Raw genomic sequence first — 21,641 nt, forward strand, 5'->3', positions numbered from 1 at the left:
GAATACAAAGACTACTGTAATAAAGGTAAGTGTACTATTCTACATATTGAATTTTTGGGAAAAAAATTCGGCAGCATTTCGGCACAACACAATTAAATCTCAAATACAAAAACAAATCAATAAACACTTCTATATCATACCAACATTCTCCAAAGGCAAAATGGCCACTACTAGGCCTCCAATCCAAACTCATCATTCATTTAAGTCAAAAACATATTTAAGAAAAATAACGACAATAATATAAAATAAAGAAAAACACAGCCAAAACTTCTCAAGAAAGAGTTGCCAATAATTAAGAACATGTAATAACCTAAACACACAAAAAATTATTTATATACATTCCAATTATTCTTCAAAAAAAAAAAAAAATTGGAGCAATTAGTTTTTGTACTTGTTATTATTTTTGTTCAGTACTTTCACAGAGTTAGTTTTTATGCATCAACTACGTATACACTAATTTTAAGATATTTACAATTAGTTTTTGTAGTTTGGAGCATATATTGAAAACTGAAAACTCTTAAGTACACATCGCATTTGCATATTTCTTTTATATTTCTTTTTCGATTAACTTGAATAAAATGTAAAATATTATATAATAAAAAGAAAATTGCTTTCATTTTCAATCCCATAATATTTATATTCTGTATATTTGAAATGACACTTGCTTTGAAACTTTGAAACTTTTCCGAACTGGTTGCAGACTTTGAAATGGTCTACTAAAGTATCTATCAAAGTTTGATTAAATTTTTTTAATAATTTAATTATTTCGGTTCAATTTTAAACTTTGATGAATTTGTGAAAGGTATTTTATAAGTTATTAAAAATTAGATCACTTATTAGATTTGAGAAATTTTGATGGATAAAATGAATTTATTTTTTTATACATTCAACAATTTTTTTTAGTAAATAAATGTTGAAATAAGAAAAACTACTAAATGTTAATTTCACATTTTTCATTAAAAGTCCTAACAAAAAATATATATAATAAATCGACCACAATATATTTAGAACCTTTAAAATATTATTTTTCTCTCCTAATAACAACTGTAAAAATCATTCTACTATATATTTACAATAGTTTTATATGTATTGATTACTAGATTTTATATTAATAAAATAGAACTTTAAAGCAAAAAGAAAATGCAATTTTTAATGAATAAAATGTTTTTTTAGAAAAGATAAATAAAAATAGAGATTGAATAAGGAAAAAAATTTGGCGTTCTCACTAATCACATTCAATTTTGTTGCTAAATTTCATTATCACCCATCGGTAAAATTGCAGAAATTAATGTAATTTGAAAATTAAAATTTTTATCGCTCGATATCACTCGAATGTATCTCCAAATGTCGTTCTTCCTAAATATTAATGGCGCGTTCTATTTTATTCAATTCAATTTAGTCAAATTTGTATGATAAAATGATATTTATCTATTTGCTTGGATATTAAGGGTTATTAATTTTATATATAGCAACAATTTTTAAATTTTTTTTCGTTTTTTAAATAAAATATGTAACAATATATAATTACGGCTTTTTGTTGACTGAAACTCTCAATTTTTAATTTATTTAAGTTGCATATATATATGTTAAATTAAAATAAAAAAATAACAACAACAACATTAACAATAATACTAATAATAATAATAACAAGTACATTCACAATAATAATAATAATAACAACAACAACAGTAACAATAATACCAATAATAATAATAACAACAACAATAACAATAACAATAATACTAATAATAATAATAATAACAATCACAATAATAATAATAATAACATTAAGAATAATAATATTAATAACAACAACAATAATACTAATAATAATAATACTAATCATAATAATAACAACAACAATAACAATAACAATAATACTACTAATAATAATAATAATAACAATCACAATAATAATAATAATAACATTAATAATAATATTAATAACAACAACAACAATAATAATAATAATAATAATACTAATAATAATAATAATAAGAACAGTAGTAATAATAATAATAATAACAATAATAATAATAATAATAACAATCACAATAATAATAATAATAATAATATTAATAATATTAGTAATAATAACAACAACAATAATACAAATAATTATAATAATAATAAGAACAGTAATAATAGTAATAATAATAATAATAATAATAATAATAATAATAATAATAATAATAATACCATAAAAAAATTCTAATCGCAACTCTATATACAAAATCAACCATAAATAAATACAATAAAAACAAATAAAATCGAAAAAAAAAAATGGAAAAATTAATCGCAAAATAAAACTAACCTCAGATTTTCGCAACAGGCTGACCGGAGTGCAAAGCGAGCGGGGCTGCCGGCGTCAGGCGGGTTGGAACGGTGTCAGGAGGGGCCGGAGTGGCGCTGCGGACGGAGGAGAGGAGAGGAGAAAGGAGAAGAGAGAAAGAAGAAGAAAGAAAAAAGAGAGGGCCCGACGCTTAAAGTCCTAAATTTTGCGACCGACATATCGGTCGCAAATGTTATAACTATCGGTCGCAATTTTTAATGAGCCGACGTCGTTTGACTAGGCTCAAAATTTGCGACCGATTTGCGACTAACTATATCGGTCGCAAAAAATCGGTCGTAATGTAGTCTCCAATCAGTCTCAGAACTTTGGCCTATTTTTTACGCGCGAAGTTTTGCGACAGAAGAACATTTAGTCGCAAATCGGTCGCAAATCATTAACCATTCTCGCGGGAACTTTCAGCGCCAAATTTTGCGACCGGTGGCTTATAAGTCGCTAATCGGTCTCAAAATTGCGACCGAATTAAGTCGGTCGCAAAAATCGGTCGCAATTTTGCGTTTTTTTTGTAGTGAACTGTTATTTGTTCTATTTCTCAAATAAATTCCTTCATCTTTAGCAATCCAAATGCAAATCTGATCATAACCGCACATGCCAAGAAAATTAGTATCAGCCTAAAACACTTGGAAAGCAGCATGCGACTTGTCGTCTTGTGCCATGTAGCACCAAAGAAAGTGTCGTTGAGAAAAAATTCATCCTGAATCTCCAATTAAAGTCTTTCCCATTTCTAAGATAATGGATGCCAAGATCGCCATCTTTAGATTTACAGTGCAGAAGCAATATCCTATTATAGCTCAATCGACTTACGACATGAACATGATAATAATCGAACCATGAACTGTCATTGGGTGCAACCAATCAACACAAACCTATGGCTAATCCTGAAATGAACAATCGTTTCTTGTTCATATTGACAGACCTCATTTCTTTGGCTTGTCTTATTTTTATTACTAAAAATAATCTTTTGGCAATCCAAAACGCAACGTTTCCCAGAACATATTGAAGGAAACAACTTTAAATGAGAAACTAAAAGCAGTGGGTAACGGGTAGGTGATGGGTCTTTAAGAGCAAGAAACTATTCAACTCATATTCAATGATCCTGAAAACTTCAGTCCTGCCTATAGTAAATTGCACAATGGTGGATCAATCTAACCAAGGGCTCACCTCATTAATGCAATTTCTCTTACCAAACCTAATATAAACCCTGTCATCGATAACTTGTGACTTCTTGCTTTCTGCCTTCACATATTTTGGACAAGTGACAAAGAAATCACATTTGCATTTATATATTTGTATATTAATTCTTGACCTGTGGCTGTGGAGGACCAGCTACCTCTGGTAGAGAATTAATTAACTAAACTCTTAAGCCGTGCTCCCTCCATTTACAAAAATATATAGAAGTCAGTTTAAAATTGTTTTATAATAATTAAAAAAATAATTAATTCTTTTAAATTAAGAAAACTGATGTCCGTTTTTTCATTTTTTTTTTTGGTTTGCCAATAGCTTCCAGAGGACTTTTTTAGTAGGGATATTTATATAATTTTTAATATCAAATATTATTAACACATTTTTACTTTTCAGAAATTCAAAATATTAACTAAACACAATTATATTATTATTTTTTTTTGGAAGTTATTTTCCTAAAATTGTACTTTTAGATAAGTAAACTTTCCTAGAAGTAAGTTAATTTAAACCAAACAAGACCCATGTATTAATAGTTTGAGTTGACAATTCAAACTAGATGTAGTTACTCCATGCAAGATTTGATACACCTACCAACTTTAATAATTAAATACATTTTCCATATTCAGTGAAGTGAACCATGCATGTAGGGTGATGGAGAACCTAAACCCAAACATCTAGTAGGGCAAGTAATTAATATAACATGTGTGCAATTTACTTTTTCTTTTCTTTATTAACCAAACTAGTAACCTAACCCAAAATTCTAAATCCGGCAAGAAATAATTAACATAGTGTATATACAATTTATTTTTCTTTTTTATTAATCAGATAATGAATATGTAATTTTAAATTTATTTATATCACGCATCTGTCCGTTAAAAGATAAAGCAATTTTAACATATATTTATTTCGTCTATAAATCTTTATTTGGTTTCGTAAGTTGTTTTTAATCATATCAAAATGTATCTTAAAATGAAAATTAGCTGAACCAAAAAAAATTAAACACGAACACAATATAATAAACATGAACTCATTAATTAAACTCAAGTTTCTGTAACTATGATCCACTCAAACATAAACATGACAATGAAAATCTCGAACTCAAAGTAAAGAGACACACCCAACTAACCCTAATAAACAAGCAAAACATAAAGTAATTAAAATTAAACCATTACATAAACCCTCAAACACAACCAACTTAATAACCATGCATAAAAATAGAGTTCTTCATAAACCCTGGCTATAAACCAGAAATGAGATCAATATTTTCATGGATAAGGAAGAACGCCAGTTCCACTGCCAACGCCTCCGCCAACGCCACCGCCAACACCGCCGCCAACGCCACCGCCACCGCCAACGCCACCCAAACCACCAACACCACCACCCAAGCCACCAAGGCCACCAAGACCACTTCCACCACCAACTCCACCAAACCCACCAATGCCGGCAGTGCCACCTAGGCCAGTGACTCCACCAAGTCCTCCAACCCCGCCGAATGGAAGACCATTACCACCAAGACCACTGTAGCCACCAACACCACCGTAGGTGAGGAAGTTCTTTTGGTCATTTAGACCAGCATTATTACTAGGCACATTAGTTTTGGTAGTAGCCATATTTTCAACTTTAGGAACGTTTCTAGCACTAGTTTGCACAGCTACTAAAGCAAGCACAACCATAACACTAAGACACCACCTAGCCATCTTTCTCTGTCTCTCTCCTCTGTTTCTCTAGGGATATCTCAAAGTGTTTTTGTGAAGCCCTTTTTAAAGGCAAAAGGAGCGGCAAATGAAGCAGTATGGAATGGTTGAAAGCAGTAAATGGAGTTAAATACAAGTAAATGGTATATCCATGATTAATCCTTTTTTTCTTGTAAAGTGAGTTTTTTTTTTTTTTTTTTCTTTAGTACATGTTACGGGGAGATCAACAGCCAGAATTAATGGCATTTATAATTTAGCAGAGGGAAAATTAGTGGCAGATTGTGAGCCATGCATTGGTGCTTCCTGCTGCGACAAGTAACACAGACAAAGAAATGGAAGATAAAATATATATGTGAATATGATAATTTCTCATACTACAAATTTAAATATTCAATAATTAAGATTCTAAAAATTAATAATATCATGCAATAACACTTCATATAATATCAAATCAAGTTAATTATATATTTCAATTAAAAGTTCAATTGTGCCGATCAGGTGGTGATTTGATTGATTTCGAGTTCGAATTCTCTCGACTATAGTTGTTTTCACCAATTTGGTGAGTCAAGGAAAGGGCTACCCCTTTTTGTAACCTGCAATATTATTTCGGCCTATAAAAACCTCCAATGAATTAAAAAAAAAATTAAAAATTCAATTATATCAATTATTTTTTTTCATAATAAGCTACAGCAAGAAAGTCTATTAACCTAATTACTTTATTATTACCAATCTTTTTATTTAACCCTTAATATGTATCCTTCGAATTTCCTTTTTTTTTTCCCAAAAAAATGTTATTTGGTTTTTTTTTTATTTTATATATTATAGGTATCACATTTCATTAAGCTAAGCCTGTTATTTGTTATTTTTAGTACTATATTTTAGAAAATTTTCAAATTTTGAGAGACACCTCGATCTTAGGCTCTTGCTCAAAGAACTTTTAATTAATATATAAAAAAATTTAATAATAAAATTTTTTTTTTTGAAAAAAAAAAAAAGAAAATGATGAAGACATGCCAACTGAAAGTCTGAAAGCAGCAGAGAAGTTTTAAATTTCACAGGCATTGAACAATGACAAGTAGTTGGAAGCCAAGCCAATGTATTAATAATTAATGTACGAATCTGATTCATTTCTGATATGTATATTATTGGAAGGAAAGGAAAGGTAGGAGATGGATCTTCTCCTCGGTTTACTATAATATAAAAATGATCGTATCATCCATTAAATTCAAATTACATTTATCAGAAATATATCAATAATAATATATGCATTCTAATGTTAAAACAATTATTTTTATATCAATAGATATTATTTTAAAATCACATCATTATGTTTTTTATTTCACTATTTTCATTTTTGATGTATTTGAAATTTTTATTCTTGAAGTATTAGAGGGTTGCCGGTCCTTCTTGCAACTAATAAAATATTGGGCATTTTAGCTCAACAACAAATTAATAATATATATAGAACAATTCACATCCGGTTATGAGTAATATTTAAATAAATATTTCTAAAAGTTATGATTTTAAAATTTTGGATCCTTTAATCTTTGGAGTAAAAATTACTTGAAAACATATACAATATATTTCCATTAATTAAACCGTTTGAAAACATATCTTAATATTAATACGTCTCTAAAATTCTCTAATCAGAATTGACTGTTAATTAACTAGTAGTTCCAATGAACTTGCTAAAATTAGACAATTCAAGAACCATATCATTTACCTCTGAAGAGTGATATGGAATGGCAAAGATCCCGTATCCTTTAATCAGAATTGACTATCAAATTAAATCATTTTAGTTGTAAAACTATATAGGAGCCGTTGTTTCACCATTTTTTGCGTGAATAAACTCTCTTTTGAGCATAGCGCATAAGAGTTTTGTCTTTATTAGAATTCTGCTGCTCTATATTAAATTTATATTTTCACTCTTACGAGATTAAGATTGTTTATTATGTTAGTTAAGACATTGTTGTAAAATTGAAATTATTTATGATCCACAATTAATTAAGAACAAACTGTGAAAGTAATTTGATAATTATTTTAGTAAAGAAATGGCAAATATTACTAATAAAATTCCAAAACAATAAAACAGCGAACAATACTAAAAAAAGGAAAAGGGAAAAAAAAATCAACAGTGAATAAAACAGAAAAGTAACTAAACACATGTACTAACTGCATCTGCATGCAACAGAAACACTAAACATAAAAAATCCCATGAAATGGAATCAAGGGTTAAGGATAGAGCCAGCACCACCATCAGCACAACCACCTTGACCACCGCCAATCCCACCACCACCAATAGCACCACCAAGACCTCCACCGCTCCCTGTATCTCCTCCCAAACCACCTAATCCACCAATCCCACCGCCTGTGCCACCGAGATCAGGCAGCCCACCTCCAATACCACCACCGAGACCACCACCAATACCACCTCCAATACCACCACCAACACCAGCGAAGCCACCTAAACCGCCAAATACAACCACATTCTTTTGATCATCGAGACCTGCAGTTTCTTTAGGCGTATTTCTTGCACTTGCATGAGCAATTGCAAGAACAAGAAAAAGCACGCAAGAAAACTGCCTTGCCGTTGCTGCCATCTCTGTTTGTTGCAAGACCAGTGGTAGTTGTCTGAAAATTTGATCAGGGGGTCCTTTTATAGGCATGATAAAAGATGCAGGAATAGTTTTTGTATTAAATGCAATGAATGAAACCATAAGGTAGTTCGCTTCTGCAAGAATGGAGGTAGCTCTATATTGTCTCGAGAATTTATGATAAACACATGACCTCTATCGAAAGTAATTATAACAAGATAAAAAGGCCAAATGCTTAAATCGAAACGTCAACTTTGGAAAAAAAATTCTACTGTGGACTCTAATTTATATGTTACCTTGCAAATCTATCAGCTTATAAAATTATATGAATTAAGTTTTAAAATTACACTTACAGAATATTTTCACTTATCAAATTATACTTCTTGGAGATTAAAAAAGTGCAGAAAATACTATTCAATAATTTCTGTTAAAAAATGCACGAAGTTTTGCACTTATGAACTTATATTTGATAATTGAAAAACATGTAAAATGCATGTAATTTTATAAATGGAGGTATCAATAGCTGCAATTTTCTCAGTTGAAGGATATAAATAGGTTAATATAAAAAGTTGAAAATACCCGTAAGTTTATAAACATATGTGTCAGTTTGTGGCATAACACATAATTTACTTCTAAACTTCATTATTTTAACTTTGCATCAATTTCAACTTTAAGAGGCATATTGTGTTTCTAAATTATGAATTTCGGTAATATTGTACACTTTTGTGCACCGCTAATAATAATTTTTTTGGGTTTTAAGTTTTGACATGCAAATATTAATTTTATGTATGATTAATATAAATTTCGAAATAATCATTTAAAATTTTCAAGTGTCTAACGAGCAGGGGACCAATAATTAATAAATTGAACAATATTGGTTCAGTTTTCAACTCAGTTCAGCGAGTTGTTTTACTCAAGTAGGTGTTCAATTAGTCTAATTTTACTAATTAAATTATTTAATAGATGTAATTATATAATCAAGTTGAGTGTCTAATCTGCAAAAATAAAAGTTGAAAATGTTAAAAGGGTAAAATTAGAAAAATGGGAGATCGCTAAACATTAGGGCAACTGGCATAAATTTGTGATTATCAAAATCAATGTTAATTGAATAATAGTAGTATATAATTTAAAGCAAGGTAAAAAGAAAAATGGTAGATCTCTCACATCGACCTTAAGCTGTCCAACCAACTTAATATGTTTGACTGTTTGGCATGTGCTACATAAGAATGACAGCTTGCTTCCTTGCTTATTAACTTATATTATTACTGGCACATGAGAGGTTGCTGTACTGTATGTACAATTGGCTGTCTAAGGGGTAGTGTGCAGCTGAGTTTAAATGCTTTGTCAGAGAGTTTGCTCACCCGTTTTTTACTCTCCTCTTCATGTCAAGTTATCAACCATCCAAATTCCTTCTTTCTTCTCTCAAAACGCAGCGTATTTAAACGTGAAATTCGGAGAAAGTAATGTAGTTGTGAATAGCTAGTTTCACGGTAATTAAGGTCTGTTGATGTTAGAGATAAACGAGGAAGATCAGTTGATCCATTGTTAAAATACTCTTGCGATTTGTTTCGATGGTTGCTTGGTGTGGTTTTTTTGGGGATTCCAGAAGAAGGAAATGTGCTTAAAGAAGCTATGGAAAGTAGTGTACTTGCTAGATTTGTATATATCAAGCTGGGCTATTCTGTCAAGCCCAAATGGTATGGTCCGTCCCATTTCAGGCCCAATATTATAGGAGACATGGAATTGTGTGGTCTCCTCCCTAGTTTAGTCACCAGTCCAAAGTCAAGACACCATTATTGGTGGTGGCAGGACAATTTTTTAAAATTTAATTAATTAAAGTATTGAAGTTATCAAATGAAAATAAATGGTGGAAGGAGAGTATTTCTTTTTGACCAATAATAAGGCGGAGTGGAGAACTGAGCCTGACATCAGGAAAGCACACAATCACACTCGTCATGTGGGCTTTAGTTTCGAGTCAGCAAAGCTGACGATTACCTCTCTCTCTCTCTCTCTTTCTATTCTACCAACTATTTAACCATTCCGCCATACTCTCTGCTCAATGAATCTCTAAAAATATAAATATATTTATTACAACTTTTTAATAATATATCATTTACTTTTCAAATATTTTTTTTATACAAGTGTGTGGAATTAATGCCACGTCCTTCTATAATGCACCAAATTGTGCAAATAGAAAGAAAATTCAAAATCGTAAATGAATTACATAATTAAAAATTTCGAATTCTTTGCTTATCTTTAGGAAAATAAAATGCCATTTAATCTTGCAGGCTTATTTTCTATAGGCTGTATCCAGCCTGGTGTGGCCACGACCTCACCAAACGGTCAAAAAAAAGAAAATAGAAAAGGAATTATTATGGTTTTTTTCCTTTTAAAAGAAAATTAATGACGATCAGAACGCGAATTGAGATAAGGATAGCAGACGTGGCAAAATCTGATTGCAGATAAAAGTCAGTGAAGGGCCAGAGCCATGTGAAGACGCACTATCTAAGAAAATCCTACAAAAACCTGTTGTATAATGTACGGAATCCAGAAAACCGTAACTACCAATAGAATCTCGCCAGGATGAGGGACGAGTACACGTGGGAGGAGACAAGCAGTCTGTCAGATGCGTTGCTTGTTGAGCAGTGTGAATGTTAAAAGAAGGCAGCGGATAAAGACGGGAGTTGAAATAGAAGAGCGCGGTTATTGGCAGATTAAGAAGGGTTACGTCAGAGAGTAGAATGGAGCATCCGCCGCTTAACCCACGAATCCGGACAAAGCTTATTTGTGAAACCTAAATTGTAACGTTGTCAGTCTCTTGGGTCCCACAATTTTGTCTAAATGTAGAGTGAGAATGTGGTTAGTGGTAGAGAACTACCGCCTGTATCTGATCCTTCCCTTCCGCAATTTTGCTTTATTTAATTAAAAATTAAATTATATGCGCGTCTCGTTGTGCTCCACTTATATGGAGTCGGTCCTTATAAAGGATTTTCCAAAATAGTGTTTCTATTATATTCTTTTTCTCCCAATAAAAGTCAGAAATATTCTAATTACAATTAAAATTGTATTTTTAATTAATTTAATATATAAGTAAATTCATATATCATGAATATAGATAAATTCAAATATATTAATTTAACATATTTTCTTACCTAACTAGATTTATTGAATTTAAATTTTATGTATCCCTCCCTCTTGTTATAGACTTATTACTTGATATCAATTCAAATTAATCTTTTACTACATTTTACACTTTATCGGATAACTAAAAAGAACATAACAATACCCTAAAATTTGTAATTTATCACAAAATTTTTTCAATAAATAATAACTTTAGACTAATTGCACTATATAATTGAAATAGATTGCATCTATAAAATGTAAAAATTTGATTAATACTTGACAGTTGACACCCTAAAATAATTAATTAATTTATATTTTTCGCCTTTTGACAACTATAAAGTTATTGAAATTTGTAAAAGAATTTAAACTTTATCAGTCTAGCCTCATTAAGCGAAAAATTGCCGCAATAATAATTCATAGTACCTTTATATATATATATATATATATATATATATATATATATATATATATATTTGCACAAGATATTTAGAACTGTGTTTGTTCGTTTTTGGAGGCAAAATAGCTGATTCGGAAGAGTTTGCGTTACGGAGAATTGAATCCATGACCTAAACTATAAGGAGGAGTTTGTATTATAGAGAATTAAATCCATGACCTGAACCATAATGATCAATCCTATTAATGCTCTTTGGCACTGAATTACCCTATTTAGTTTATAGTTGCCTTTTGTTTTGAATGGTAAATAGTTTCTTTTAATTACATATTCTAAATTTCTAACTTACCTAAGTTTAGTACTTTGTCGCTATAGCAACACAGATGGAAAAATACTTGTAATGTTGGTAATTGTGTATAGAAATCAATATGTCGTTTCTCTTTGATAACTATAGTATTGTAGTAGTTAAAATTTTTTAGGATAAATTAGAAGAAAGATTCAAAAATTGGTTAATTGTTTTAAGGTGTAAAAGTATTTTGAAATTTAAATTTTATAATTACATCCTATTAATATTACGGAAAGTATTTTTAGCACAACTTGTGACATATCTAACATAAATGAAAATACTGTAATACCCTTAAAAATATTTTAGCAGCAGTTTAGATATTGTTGATGCTGCACGAAAGATGTACTTGTAAATGCGCATAATTGTGTTAACAACTTGTGACATTTAGCAAAGCTCTTAATATTATTATAATTACACCCTATTTAAATATAGGTTGGAATTAATACTTTGAGATGTGAAATACCTTGAATTTTGAATGTTGTAATTCATTTTTTTTTTCCTAATTTCAATCGTATAGTATAAGTTTTATTTTAAAATATATGTTTATCAAAAAATTAAATATATTATGATTGTAACAAGTCACAAATTGCATTATTAGGCCATATAACTATTTATTTTCTCAAATTTTTATTGATTCCAATCAGATTAAAAGAATTGAGATAGACGAAATTTCTAATTATAGATTAATTAGAATACAAATCCTCTCTTTTATATATACTTTGCTTTATATTTTATATATAATAGAAATTAATAAACCAAATAATTTTTTCAGTTGATACTAATTATAATTAAATTGATTAAAACTTTTATAATAAAGGGTTAAAATCTCAATTTTGACCATTTTTATAATTTTAATAAATTCTTTTAATTTTATCTCATATATATATTTATATATTAACAATTGTAGCCTCCATTCATCTACTATCTAGAATTCATGAATGTGCTTGGATTTGTTTGGCAAAATTAATTATTTTGGGCGTTGTTAACTGTTTTAATAGCATTTAGCTGTTAGCTATTTTAGTAGCTTTTAATTAAATATTACAAGCTAAACATTATATGAATTAACTTTTCACAAAAGACTACCTTAAACTCTAAAGCTAGTTGAAAAGTTATATTATGGGACACCGTAAAAACTTTTAAAACTAATTCAAAATTATATTATAAGACACCGTAAAAAAATAGCAATTAGCATATAAAAGCAGCATAAAAAACACAGCCATACTTGTTAAAATGATTAAGGAAAAGCTTTTTTTTTTTTTTTTGACATTTAATATTGGTCATTTATTTATTAAGAGAAAAAATGAGCAATACAAGCGGGAACAATATCCCAAGTTCGAAAACAAGCTCCATGAGGAACTGATTTAGCCAATATATGAGCTATATCATTTGCTTGTCTTCTAATCCAAGCCAATGTGATATTTGACAATTGGACTAATAATAGCTTACATTCAGAAATAATTACTCCAAACTCAGTCCAATCTTGGACAGAATTCCTCATAGCACAGTAAACTTGCAGACAATCGGTCTCAATCTGAATCTTCAGGCTGGGGTAGCTCGATAGCAACCAAGACAACACTGTTCTTAGCGCCTGAGCTTCTGCTACTGCTGGAGAAGAACAACCTTGCAGTGAGGACATTGCTGCTGATACAAACTCGCTGTTGCAATTTGAAATTACAGCACCAACGACTCCATGGCCAATAGAAGGGAGAAGAGTGGCATCGAAATTTAGTTTAATAGTACCAACAGGTGGTGGAAACCATCGACTACCTACAGGAGCATCTGTACCTGTACTTGAACCTGACGACTTCAGCTGGGCTTTCTTCCAAGATGCGAGCATACTTCTGGCTCGAGTAACCACATGATAAGGTCCTTCTTCCACTTGATTCCATTTCAGCTCATTACGGCTTGACCAAACACTCCAAAGTCCCATAACAAAACTTTCAAAAAATTTGTTTTCCCACACCTTGTGTAAATGTTCCACCAGTTGTAAGAAAGTTGGAAAATTCCAAGTAGTAAGCTGAATAACAAAAAATTGCCAACAAAAGCTCACTCGTGGACATTCAACAAGAGCATGAACTAGCGTTTCAGTATTACCACAGTAATCGCATCCTGTATCAAGCTCCAGTCCCCTTCTTGCCAAATTTGCTTTAACTGGCAGAATGTCTCGACAACACCTCCAGAGAAAATGCCTCACTTTTGGCGGAATTTTCAGTGACCAAAGAATTTTCCAAAAACTCGACCGCCAAACATCTTCAGGATCCACATATTGTGACGCTACTAATCTGTATCCAGATTTCACAGAGTATATCCCAGAGTCTGTCCAATGCCATATAAGGATGTCGTCATGAACATTTGTAACTAAAGGAATAGAAGTAATAATTTCAGCAATTGAAGGATCGAAAAGACCATGTATCAGTGGCAAATTCCAAGCACGTGCCTCGTGTGCCAAAATAAGATCAGAAACCCGTATATGCTCAAAACCAGAAATAATAGGCAAGTGAACCCGAAACTGATTATCCTGTAATAGCCACGGTTCGGTCCAGACATTTACTGACTGACCATCTCCGATTCTCCACCGAAAACCTGAACATATAGCATCCTTGGCTACACAAATCCCTCTCCATACAAAGCTTGGATTACGTCCAACGCCTGCACCAAGAAAATTCCCACTAGGGAAATATTTAGATTTGAAAGAGCTATAAAAGAGAGAGTTTGTATTATGTAAAAGCCTCCAGCAATGCTTTCCTAACAAGGCCAGATTGAAACTTCGCAAATGTCTAAAACCCAAACCTCCGTCTTCCTTCGCTACACACATCCTTTCCCAACTCAACCATCTCATCTTTCCTCCCCACCAATAGGAATTCATGAGCCGCTGAAGCTCCGTTAAAATAGATACCGGTATAAGAAAAGAACTCATACAGAATGAGGGAATAGCTTGTGATACAGCCTTTAATAGAACCTCTTTACCCCCTTTGGAGAGGAGTTTCTGATTCCAACCACTGACCAACTTCCTCACTCGATCCTTCAAGAAAGAAAAAATACGTCTCCTTTCCCTACCAATTAATGATGGCAAACCGAGATACCTTCCGTGGTTTAAAGGAGCAATCACACCAAATACCCCTTGAACAGCAGTCTTATCCAGCTTAGAAGTGTTAGAGCTGAAAAAAATACCAGATTTTTGCCAATTAACCGTTTGACCTGAAGCTGCTTCATAAGTAACTAGAATATTTTTAATCTCTAGAGCTTGAGTCCATGATGCCTCAAAAAAGAACAGACTATCATCCGCAAATAGCAAGTGAGATAACTGAGGAGCAGCTCTCGAGACTCTACAGCCTTTGAGGCGACCGTCACGTTCAGACTGACTAAATAGCTTTGACAGTCCTTCAGCACAGAGAATAAATAAATAGGGTGATAATGGACAACCTTGTCTCAACCCCCGTTCTGGAATAATTGGGCCAACCTCATCCCCATTCACTCCCACCCAGTATTTAACAGAGGAAACACACAGCATGATCAAGTCAACCCAACGCTGGCTAAAACCCAACCCCTGCATAACAGCCCGTAGGTAACACCAATTAACTCTGTCATAGGCTTTTGAGATATCAACTTTCAATGCAGAGACTCCTTGTCGACCTTTCATTCTTGTTTGCATAGAGTGGATTAACTCAAAAGCAACTAACACATTATCTGAGATCAACCGACCCGGGACAAAAGCCGACTGAGATATTGAAATAAGATTAGGCAGAATGGTCTTCAGTCTGTTCGCCAGAACCTTAGCAAACACTTTGTAAACTACATTACAAAGTGAAATAGGTCGAAAATCCTTCACTGCCTCTGGGTCCTCTACTTTCGGAATCAACACAATTAAGGTATCATTCACATTATTAGGAAAAATGCCTATATTGAACCAGTCTCGGCAACTTTTGACAACATCGTGACCCATAACATCCCAAAACCTGTGGTAGAATCTAGGATTTAGACCATCCATCCCTGGGCTTTTTATCTGCATGCATTTATTTCGCAGCCAATTGTACCTCATCCACCGAAATATCTCCAAGTAAACGAGAGTTGTCATTATCCGAAACGAAAGGAGAGAATAAACCCACAACAGGACTTAAGTCAACATCCCCGGCCTCAAATAGATTAACAAAATAAGCACTCACCATACCTTTCAGCAAATTGTTGTCACTGATCCACTCGCCATTAGCATCCTTTAACCGAAAAATCTGCTTCAACTTTTTCCGTTTCTTAGCAGTTGCATGGAAATACCTAGAGTTCATATCCCCCGATTTTAACCAATGAGATTTCGCTCTTTGAGACCAGAAAACCTCTTCACGGTGCAGAACATCATCAAGCATACGCTGTACATCTTCAAACTGTTCAATATTACCCCTGATTCGAAGATTTTCAAGCTGCACTGTCAACTTCTTTGCATTATGCCTAAACCGAAGCTTTAAGCTCCTACCACAGCTCTGTAAGCGTTCTCCACAAACTTTTATCTTCCCCGTTACATCAACACCCTCATGACTAGTCCAACTCTCTCTTACCACAGCGTCTACATCAGATTCCTCTAGCCAAATATTCTCAAACTGAAAACGTTGATGTCGCTGGTTTTCAATTCTGGGAGAAGTGAGAATAAAAAGAGGAGAGTGATCAGACTTACTTGAGACTAAGTTCTGGACTTGATAATTAGGAAAATGATTCTGCCAAGTGATGTTTCCCAAAGCTCTGTCTAATCTTTTCTCTACCCGGTGTTGACCTCTACCATGAGCCCAAGTAAAAGGGTACCCAGACATTCCTAGATCAACTAGACCACAGTCAGCCACAATATTCGAGAATTGAAAAGCTATGCTCTATAAGCATCTACTCTCTCTGACTGACGTGTCTGAAATAGGCCCACATACTGAATTTAATAATCACGTCATTTGAATTAAACGGCAGAGTAACAAACCTCAATTGTTAAGAAATCAAAATTTTATGATATCAATTCGATTAAAAGAATTTGCCATATTTATAAAAATAGTTAAAAGTTTGTAGGATAGTTGAACTTTTAACTATTTGTATACATTGTTCTTGTTATCATAGTAAATTAATAATATTAGCATTATGCTGTAAAATAAAAATAAAAACTTTAATTAACCCTGACATAAAAATTAAAATTTTTGCATTCAAGAATCACAAAAAACAATAAAGAAAAGGATAATCAAGTATCGCTTTTGCATGTCATGTATATCTCTATATCTATTCTGATTCTCAAGTGCAAATAAAATACATAAACAATATTAGTTTTCATCTAATGTTTTAGACAATTCCTTTAATCATTTGATCATAACAAGACATAGGTTAATACCTTTCAAATTTTTAACTAGTTCCTTCAATCGCTTTATCATAAATTAAAGGATGTAATTTGATTTCAATTTCAAACTATCAGTAAATAGATTGTTTGTTTTTGTAATAAACGGATAAACAACACGAGATATATATATGTTTTTGATTGATTGATTCACAAACTATGAAATATAATGCTTTAGTTTAGATTTTCATCAACTTGATATGGATGATATAAAGTGACTCTAACAAGTTTCAGTACATATCAGAAGAACATAAACATCCAGAGAATCGATAATGTTTCAATAATAATACAATCTTTAGATAGATGATACATATCCATAGCTTAAAAAAGCGAAATTGCTGAATTCCCCACAAAGTTGACTCAATTCTAATATATATCTCAATTTTCTTGAATTAATTAATCAAGTTTTGGTTGGATGTATGCTTTGCTTAGATAGCAGCAAATGGACAAAATTGAAATTGGAAGTAACTGTAAATATCATTGCAGTATTTTAAGTTCACATTGACATAGACATTAAAGTTAAAAGAAAGAAAAGGCTGAGGCACCGCTCGGTTGCTCCATTAAGGAGAGAACGTTTGGCGGATGGCACAAAATCCGGAATAGGACTGAAAAACCAGCGGCACGGGGAAGTTTTTCTTTTGTTTTTGTTGTTTTTTCTTCTCTTTCTATCTCTAAAACTACCCATCTCTCTTAGTTAATTGAATTCTGCATAAACGCCCAAAATACTGATTTGAACTTTATTGAAGAAAAGTTAAAAGGAAGGTTAGAAAATGGCAATTAGACATCCATGGAACAAACCAGAACACACATGGGGGGTTTATTTGAGCATGTGGGCTTCTCCATATTTGCTCATCTTGCTTACCCTTTTCACTCTTTAAGTTGATCTATCTTTGATTGGTTGAACTCGATCGCCATTGTTGCTGGCTAGCTGAGTATGGTTTTCTGTACAATTTTAGGGTTTTAATATTATGCGTAGTCTGTGTTTGTTAAAAACAGCATTAAGAGTAGAGGCGTCGCTTTCTTAATTGTTATTTATATTATTATAATTATAAGGAGGGTATTTGTTTATGTTATCCATTGTTGGTGGAGGCGGTGATATTGATAGATGATACAGTAAGTGAGTTTAGATAGAAAGGAAGATGCCCAGATGGTTTATGTTGCGTTTTTGTTGAGTAATTGACATTTACAAATGGGCCCTTTCTCTCTTCTGCTTCCTTAATCGGATACAATCTTTCTCTTTGCACTTATCCGTACACAGGAATCCCCTATCCTTCCCTTCTTCTCTCTCTTTATTATCTTCTCTCTCTCTCTCTCTCTCTCTCTCTCTTTCTGAAACTATCTGCGAACAACAGAACTCAAAAGGTTTCTCCAAGTTGCAATTTTTTTTTATTTATTACTATTTTTGGGCTTTTTCTTAAAAAAAAAAAAAAAATTAAGCAAAAAAATGAAGGGTTTACATTTGCATGTTGAAGATCATGAAAATGTAACAAACCCTACAACTGGTTTTGGTACGACTGTTGATGCTATGGAGGAAGAAAGAGAAATCTGGTTAGAAAGAGAACAAGAAGATCTGTTAGATGTGAATAATTCTTCGATCTTTTATGATGATTACCCTGCTTTACCAGATTTCCCTTGCATGTCATCATCTTCTTCATCTTCGTCAACTCCTGCACCGGTCAAGGCCATGGCTTCATCATCATCTTCTTCTTCAGCTTCTTCTTCGTCATCCGCCGCTTCCTGGGCAGTTTTGAAGTCAGACGCAGAAGAAGATGTGGAGAAAAAAATTCATGATCATAACCAGCATCATCATTATCATAATCATCAGGGTCAATATGATCCCTTGGAACCAACCGCAGCTGCCTTATCTTCTACTGCTTCAATGGAGATCTTACAGCCACCTGATCAAGATGTTGGTGTTGGTTGCATGAGCATGATGGATAATTTCGGTTACATGGATCTGATCGAAAACAATGATTTTTTGGATCCTTCTTCGATATTTCAAGCTGATGAAAATTTCTTGGAAGAGTTCAATACAGAGCAGAATCTGCAACAGGAACTGCAGGTGCAACAGAGAAATGAAGAGTTAGCAATGGAAACAAAAAGTGAAGTGACTCAAAAACAAGAATCAGGGGAAGGAGCTTCAGATGATCTAGCAATGGTGTTTTTAGAGTGGTTAAAGAGCAATAAAGAGACTGTTTCTGCAGAAGACTTAAGAAAAGTCAAAATCAAGAAAGCTACTATAGAGTGTGCTGCTAAGCGTTTGGGTGGTGGTAAAGCAGCTATGAAACAATTGTTGAAGTTGATTCTTGAATGGGTTCAAACTAATCATCTTCAAAAAAGGAGGATGAAAGAATCATCTCAAGACCCTCTGCAAAACCCTAACCCTAATCTGAATTGTAGTAATTCTATTCAGCCAGATCAATCAAATCCTTGTTTCTCTCAATCACCTTGGATTGCACCTCCACCTTATATTTCCGACCCGGCAGCCACAGGCATGCAGGGTTTTCAACCTATGGTTGGGTACATGGCTGACCCGTTTGTTAATGGAGCTTCTAACATGGCTGGCCAATCTTATCCTCCACCACAACCACCGCAACCGCCATCATCCTCAGATTATCAAATGCTTGATTCTGCTCAATCTTGGTCCGCATCACAATTTGCTTTAGCTTCTCATTACTCACCATTTCCAGATAATAATCTCCAGCCGGTACCAACGCACCCGAATGTATTTAGCGGATATGGAAATCAATACCCATGTCAGTATCTCCCTACCCAAGTCGGTGATACGTTGGTGAGATTGGGTTCCTCAGCTACCAAAGAAGCAAGAAAGAAGAGAATGGCTAGACAAAGAAGGTTTATGTCACATCATAGAAATCACAATCACCAAAACAATAACCAACAAAACCAGAATCAAAATCAGAATACAGTAATAGATCACCATGGAAGGCTTGGAAGTGATAATATAACACCAGCAGCTCAGCCGCCTAATCCCGGTAATTGGGTTTACTGGCCTGCAGCTGTCGGCGGTGTTGCTGTTTCAACCACGCCTGTTCTACCTATGGATGCACCGCCGGTTCATACAGTGGATCGACCGGCCATGCAATCACATCAGAATCATCAACGGCAAGTGGCATCAGATAGGCGACAGGTGGGTTCACTACTTTGGATTTGTTAGATTGCCTTTATTGCTGAGATTATCTCAGTAATTATGCATTTATGATTAAGATGGTGAATAATTACAATTAAAGATAATTTTGTCTTTGTATATGTATGCTCATTTTGGTTTCTTCAGGGTTGGAAACCAGAGAAGAACCTGAGGTTTCTCCTTCAAAAGGTGCTGAAGCAGAGTGATGTGGGTAATCTTGGGAGGATAGTGTTGCCGAAGGTACTTGTTTTTTGTGTGTGTGCTGATTATTTCTTTGAATTTTTATTTATTTTTCTAAAAAAATATTGTAGAAAGAAGCAGAAACTCATTTACCAGAATTGGAGGCAAGAGATGGGATTTCTATTGCAATGGAAGACATAGGGACTTCTAGGGTTTGGAACATGCGTTATAGGTATTTTTGTATTCTAAATGATTCTTGATTTTCTTGATTTTTCCATTTCCATTCTTACAAAATTAATTCTCTGCACTTTCTTATTTTTATTTTTATTTTTCTACATGGAGTTTCAGATTCTGGCCCAACAACAAAAGCAGGATGTACCTCCTAGAAAACACAGGTTCGGTGGATATTTAATTTTTAGATATTTTCTTTTAAATTCTGAGTCTATAGTAATAACCTTCTTTTGATTTTGTTAATTAATTTCAGGAGATTTTGTGAGAACAAATGGACTTCAAGAAGGAGATTTCATTGTCATATACTCGGATGTCAAGTGTGGCAAATATGTATATATTTTTTTTTTTATGTATTTTTTTATTTATAATTTTAATATATAAATAGATTAATAGTTAATTAATTAATTAATTATGATTATTAACAGTTGATAAGAGGAGTGAAGGTGAGACAACCGGGAGCGAAACCAGAGAATAAGAAAGCAAGAAAATCACCAAAAAACTCACATGCAAGCACTCCTGCAACTGTTAATGGATCCTCTTCTAATACAAATCAAACCCAAACGGTAAAGTGAATGGTAGTAGAAAAAGAAGACACTTTCTCTCTCCTTCATGCATGAAAATGGATGGACAAGTGGATGGTCAAGATGTTGTGATAAGAGTAAGTTGGTATGGAAAACCCTAGATTCTCTGCACAATCCAATCAACAGTCTCTGATTTCTGAGTCAAAATCATGACAACAGCCAAGAGAGAGTATTAAGGAGACGGTTAATTAGTTAATAATAATAATAATAATAATAATAATAATAATAATAATAAATATATAATTAAATGGATGTTTGTATCATTAATTTGAGTTTTAGTTTTGGGGTTGCCCCTTACATTATACTAGTATTACTATACAATGTTTTGTACTTGTGCCAGTTAACTGTTGATACTACGTTACTGCTTTGCAAGAGTATATGACTCTATATATATATATATATATATATATATATTTCATTTTATGTGTAATGTGGATAAATTTTATGATACAAAACCCTTATTGATAGTTA

At 32.7% G+C, this 21,641-nt stretch overlaps 4 protein-coding genes across 4 annotated transcripts; 1 reads left to right on the forward strand and 3 right to left on the reverse strand.

Moving 5' to 3' along the window:
• Nucleotides 1-4,545: 4,545 nt before the first annotated feature.
• LOC105644432 (Putative membrane lipoprotein) lies at nucleotides 4,546-5,284 on the reverse strand. The gene has a single exon (XM_012229778.4). It carries the CDS (start codon nucleotides 5,227-5,229, stop codon nucleotides 4,798-4,800), a length of 432 nt encoding a protein of 143 aa, XP_012085168.3. The 5' UTR covers nucleotides 5,230-5,284; the 3' UTR covers nucleotides 4,546-4,797.
• Nucleotides 5,285-7,244: 1,960 nt separating this feature from the next.
• On the reverse strand, nucleotides 7,245-7,872 carry LOC105644431 (uncharacterized). Its single transcript, XM_012229777.4, has one exon. The coding sequence runs from the start codon at nucleotides 7,824-7,826 to the stop codon at nucleotides 7,452-7,454; it is 375 nt and encodes a 124-aa protein (XP_012085167.2). The 5' UTR covers nucleotides 7,827-7,872; the 3' UTR covers nucleotides 7,245-7,451.
• Nucleotides 7,873-15,693: 7,821 nt separating this feature from the next.
• Nucleotides 15,694-16,476, reverse strand: LOC149497352 (uncharacterized). Its single transcript, XM_089718854.1, has one exon. The coding sequence runs from the start codon at nucleotides 16,474-16,476 to the stop codon at nucleotides 15,694-15,696; it is 783 nt and encodes a 260-aa protein (XP_089574980.1).
• Nucleotides 16,477-18,423: 1,947 nt separating this feature from the next.
• ABI3 (AP2/B3-like transcriptional factor family protein) lies at nucleotides 18,424-21,547 on the forward strand. The gene is made up of 6 exons (XM_012230451.4): nucleotides 18,424-20,181; nucleotides 20,326-20,418; nucleotides 20,490-20,590; nucleotides 20,707-20,753; nucleotides 20,843-20,919; nucleotides 21,015-21,547. The coding sequence occupies exons 1-6, from the start codon at nucleotides 18,478-18,480 to the stop codon at nucleotides 21,159-21,161; spliced, it is 2,169 nt and encodes a 722-aa protein (XP_012085841.1). The 5' UTR covers nucleotides 18,424-18,477; the 3' UTR covers nucleotides 21,162-21,547.
• Nucleotides 21,548-21,641: the final 94 nt, after the last annotated feature.

The sequence above is a fragment of the Jatropha curcas genome, chromosome 3, assembly GCF_041381405.1.
Source record: "Jatropha curcas cultivar XTBG-Jc1 chromosome 3, XTBG_Jcur_1.0, whole genome shotgun sequence".
In the NCBI taxonomy this organism is placed as follows: Eukaryota; Viridiplantae; Streptophyta; class Magnoliopsida; order Malpighiales; family Euphorbiaceae; genus Jatropha; species Jatropha curcas.

Bases quoted from the DNA above. Each gene is read 5' to 3' on its own strand.
- LOC105644431 (XM_012229777.4), bottom strand. From the start codon at position 7,826: ATGGCAGCAACGGCAAGGCAGTTTTCTTGCGTGCTTTTTCTTGTTCTT.
- LOC149497352 (XM_089718854.1), bottom strand. From the start codon at position 16,476: ATGTCTGGGTACCCTTTTACTTGGGCTCATGGTAGAGGTCAACACCGG.
- ABI3 (XM_012230451.4), top strand. From the start codon at position 18,478: ATGAAGGGTTTACATTTGCATGTTGAAGATCATGAAAATGTAACAAAC. The intron at 20,182-20,325 runs GTGGGTTCACTA...TGGTTTCTTCAG, and splicing joins TGGCATCAGATAGGCGACAG to GGTTGGAAACCAGAGAAGAA. The intron at 20,920-21,014 runs GTATATATTTTT...GATTATTAACAG, and splicing joins ATGTCAAGTGTGGCAAATAT to TTGATAAGAGGAGTGAAGGT.
- LOC105644432 (XM_012229778.4), bottom strand. From the start codon at position 5,229: ATGGCTAGGTGGTGTCTTAGTGTTATGGTTGTGCTTGCTTTAGTAGCT.